Raw genomic sequence first — 4,588 nt, 5'->3', positions numbered from 1 at the left:
GGTGAGGACCGAGGATGATTAACATGGATTAAGAAGATACAATGACAATGGGGTGAGGACCGAGGATGATTAACATGGATTAAGAAGATACAATGTGAATCAACACCTTGAAAGGGCTATGAGGGAAAATTGGAGTTATAGGGCTCAACTTTTTACCCTTCAAAAGTGGCCAATGCAACCCAAAAAAGGGTTTAATGCGAGTCAAAACTCAATGCTCCATCCAATCCTTCCAACCGTGATAAAAAACATTACTTGTTAATAGAAATTATTCCTGGAATTAAGACCCATTTTTCTAGGCGAGAGAGTATCTGAAATTTGTGCTTCTAACAAACATCGTAGCCCAATTCCCAATACCGCTAGTAAGTGTCTTAATTTTTGTAAAGGAAATGAAGAGGAGAATCACCCTTGATTCTCGTTGTGTGCACCGCCAGAACGTTGAGAAGTTTTTGAGTGCGCTTACCTTGAGAATAGTTACCACCGCCAGAACGTTCAGTTTGTGTTCAATGCACATGGGAATTGTGCAACGTCTTGGGCATCTTGCATGCGGCACTGCGTTTATGTAGGTGGTGGCATTCAATAGCTCCAGGGTCTGGCTGTTTGTAGGCAGACTGCCTTTGCGCATCCACTGTTTGGTAAGTGCTTTGCGCCTGTTCTCGTTTTTGTCTGTCTGCTGATTGCGAGACATGCCCAATTGCCTCTGCGTGCTGATTGCGAGGCATGCCCAACTAGGCAATTGAAGCCTCTTTGCATAGCTTCTTGCATATTTGTACAAGTTGCACGCCAGGGTGAGCAATGGAATTGCACAGGCTCCTGGGATGCGTCAGAAAGGGCAGCTCGTGTGTGTGTGGTCGGTGGGGGGCTTGCAGGAAATGGCGATGGAGGGCAAAGAGAGCACTGTTTGCTCTGCGGAGTCTTCTATCCTCTGTGGGCGGTGAGCAGCAATGGTGAGCAGGGCTTCTGTGTGCGCAGGACAGGGATGCAAGGGAACGCGGGGTGTGTGTGTGCAGGGATTCTGATTATTGAGAGGCAAGTAGGTGTCTCGATTTTTTTAAGGAACTGTTTTAATTTTCAGTTGGAGTTGTTTCACACAGGCAGTAGGTGTTCAGTTCAATTTTCAGGTGGAGTTGTTTCACGCAGGCAGTAGGTGTCTTGATTTTTTTAAAGGCTGTAAGTGATTCAAATTTTTTAAATGTGTAGGCAGTAGGTGATTCAAACAGCAGGAGGAAGTAGTGATCTTGAAGGTATAATCTGTTTTTGCAAAGCAAATCATTTAATGGCGTATATCATCATTTCATTAAATTATGTACTTGAATTTCATGCTTGCTATAGTTTGTTAAGCGGGATGTGCTTTCATTGGTTTATTTCACGAGGGTCCAATGTTGTAGGTTATCATGGTGAGGATGAAGAAAGCTGCACGTTCGGTTGGTGATGGCGGGGATGCATCTGCATCTTTGGTCCGTAGGGGTAGACCTAGGAAGACCGAGGAGGAGCTGCTGGCGGCTGAGAGTAGGCGTCCGAAGAGGTTTTTTGAGCTAAGTATCACTATCTCCGTTGGGGGGGGGGCAAACGTCGACAGTGGCCTTCTCCCTGTGCTGAAAGAGTTCCTAGAGAAAGAGACTATTGCTGGAATGTGTTCCATCGAGCGTGGTGGAACGGTATTCCACTTGCACTTCCAAATGGTCGTGCGTATTATGTCTACGTCTATTATAGCAGTCAACAAAAAGGTGAAAACATACTTGGAATGGGATAGAGAATCGCCTGTGGGTGCCACAGTTCTCTCTAGGGCACTAAAATAGAAAAACATGCACACGTTTCAGGGGATGATTGGTTACTACTTAAAAGACGTAGGTAAAGATCATTTTGAGAATGTTGGCCACAACATATCTCCTGATGACATTAATAAAGGGATCGAGCTTTACACGCTTCATGGGGCAGATGACCTGAAGAATAAAGTCTACTTGACAAACACCAATGTGTTTGATAGGGCTTTCATGTATTGGAAATATAGTTTGAATCACCCTTTTGGTCATGACTTTCTTGGTACTCTGCACCGCATGATTAAGAGCAGCAAGTACTATCCGTCCTCCACTTGGATTACACCTTACCAAGGACGTGGAATGGAGCAACGGAAAATTGCTCTTGTATGGAAGTGCATGGCATTTCTGAGCACAGTTATGTACAACGACATACTCGACCTTTTTGTACTCCAAGGTGCCACTCACCCACGTCTGGATTGGTTCCTGAATAGATGGCAAAACAATGAAAGTTATTCCATTAACTCCTCTGTAATGTGACGGCTTAATTATTGGTGTTATTATTTGTCTTTATGAACCGCAGGGAGCAAGGTGAGAATACGACAACGAAGGAAGCGGTGAACATATCTGATAGCGAAGACGACGATATTGACGCTGGCATTGGAAGTGACTTTATTCCACTGTTGAAGAGAACTGAAACTGACGTAATTGCATGCTAGGTACGTTGCTACAATTTTCTTCTGCTGCATGTGCTTTGTTTGTCGATGACTTTTTCTTCTGTATGATGGCTATCGTAGGTGCGCGCGATGGAGTCAGCGGAGGCTGCTGTGGAAGCTGAGGGAATGCAAACGGATCTGAGCCAACACGATAATGTAGAAGATGCATTATCTCAAAGATTAGAGGATGTACCGATGCAAATCTAGCACCAGCTCCATGGTTGCAATGCAGACAACAACGACACTCTCCGTGCTTGCATAGTCAATTGCACATAGAGTGTCAAAGACATGTTGCAAGATGTGCAACTTAACGTTGCTGATGTCCAGGTTGCAGAAATGCAACAACAAGTAAATGCTTTGTCAAGGGAAATAGTTTCTTTCAAGTCACAATTGAATAGGCTGAACGCAATAGCCGTCAGACTAGGAAACATATCATCTAGAAATTTCCGCTTTGAACAGCAACAATAGTTTTCATAGCAATGGGACATTTGCAATTACCTTTTTGGTCTATATTCTTACAGTTATGACATAAGAAGTTATTGTAATTGTTGTGGTTATGAATTCTAAGCAAAAATACAGTTCTTCATATCGTCTTCTCTTGTAAGAAAGTTGTTGTCGTTTTGTCTCAAGAAATTAATATCGCCTCGCAAATCGTTCCCATGGGTTTTTTTGTAACTCTTAAAAATTAATGCAATTGTCTATGGTCTACTACTTGGATTTAAAGAAGAGAATCTTGGAAGATATGAATTTATTTTACGCAGAGCGAGTAGGTGTTACACATGGAATAGCATAATAGGGCTTCTATTTTTCCAAATCCACCTAATACTGCGTGTGATGACCTATAGCGTAGCAAGGTAGCGAGTTTATTAATCATCCACAGCTGCCGCAAGCAGTCGAGCTGTCTCCATAGAGCTGCCTCCATTTACGTTATGGCTAGCTAAAGAGCAACTGAATTCTGTGCCTCCTAATTATAAGCTCGCAAGCAGATCAATGGAAATGGCCGCTTGCGCAGCTAGACGTATTATGCATTATAGCAGGGCCGGAAGCCATGACTCGTTGTCCAGCTCATCGACGAGAGCAGGCACCGCTGCAGCGATCGTTGAAAATCATCATCCCACCCATCCCTTGCTCCTTCCCATGCAAAAATCACCCTGACTACAGACCGCCATGTCTGACGCTTGGATGCCCGTCCACTTTGCGAGCCTTCCTGGAGCCAATGGCCGCCTGTCCTCCTTCGCTGCTGAGCAACTCACGATCAACTCCGCGTTCCAGAGGACAACCAGTAACGCAACAAGTTTGTAGAAAAAATAAGGGTTCATTTTAGGTTTTCCTGCACGGGGAGAACAGAAACTATTGCTTGGAGGGCGGGACGGGAGCGAGAGAGGTAGAACATGTAAGCTTCTTGTCCAGGACTTGTCTTCACCGTGGCCTTTGAACTTGCGTTTCGAAACGCAATTGTCAAGGGCTTGGTGAGGACAATTGACATTAAAAGATGACAGAAGTTATGGATCACTTTTTGATGTACTCAAAGTTGAGATCTGTCGAGAAAATCTTGTCATTGTGGAAGCTCTCAACTGCTTTCAAAGGATGCACGGTGTCGACCGCCCCCTCGCCAAATGCTACCCCCTAGCAAGAATTGGCAGTTCACTTGTTGCTGGTTGAGTCGAGCATGCTCTACCTCCATGTGACTTGACCAAATGCTTCCCTGCACGTCTAGGGCTGGGCATTTTACATGCTCGTGATCACTGCGGTTGCCTCCCATCAACCTTTCATAAAAGAATATCAATGATTTGTTCTATAAAAAAGTACAATGCCACCTCTTCTAGTAACAAGTAAGCAAAGAGCCTCCATGCACAACCTTTTCAACTAATTAGTAGCAGCCCACTCAAATAGATAAATAGATACTGGTAGGCACCAACAAGATTTCCGTTAGTTCCAAGACCCTCCACCTATTTCATTCACCTGTACTTCAATCAAACAATGACCATTGATGGGCAGAGGAGAGAGAGAGAGAGAGAGAGAGAGAGAGAGCGACAGAGAGAGGGAGGTAGTAGATGCCAGTTTGCATACTCTCTCACGCTTGGATCTTTGTTGTGACCTACTCCAGTTCATATGATT

General features: G+C 44.3%; 1 protein-coding gene and 1 pseudogene across 1 annotated transcript; both read left to right on the top strand.

The window, feature by feature from the left end:
• Positions 1 to 386: 386 nt before the first annotated feature.
• LOC147456584 (uncharacterized) lies at positions 387 to 3,050 on the top strand. The gene is made up of 5 exons (XM_086513865.1): positions 387 to 559; positions 604 to 1,030; positions 1,202 to 1,241; positions 2,338 to 2,473; positions 2,552 to 3,050. Exons 1-3 carry the CDS (start codon positions 387 to 389, stop codon positions 1,202 to 1,204), a joined length of 603 nt encoding a protein of 200 aa, XP_086369991.1. The 3' UTR covers positions 1,205 to 1,241; positions 2,338 to 2,473; positions 2,552 to 3,050.
• LOC147456585 (uncharacterized) lies at positions 1,248 to 2,326 on the top strand (annotated as a pseudogene).
• Positions 3,051 to 4,588: the final 1,538 nt, after the last annotated feature.

The sequence above is a fragment of the Adiantum capillus-veneris genome, chromosome 6 (genome assembly GCF_014529385.1).
Source record: "Adiantum capillus-veneris isolate H3 chromosome 6, ASM1452938v2, whole genome shotgun sequence".
Classification (NCBI taxonomy): domain Eukaryota; kingdom Viridiplantae; phylum Streptophyta; class Polypodiopsida; order Polypodiales; family Pteridaceae; genus Adiantum; species Adiantum capillus-veneris.
This window is presented reverse-complemented; position numbering and strand designations above follow the sequence as displayed.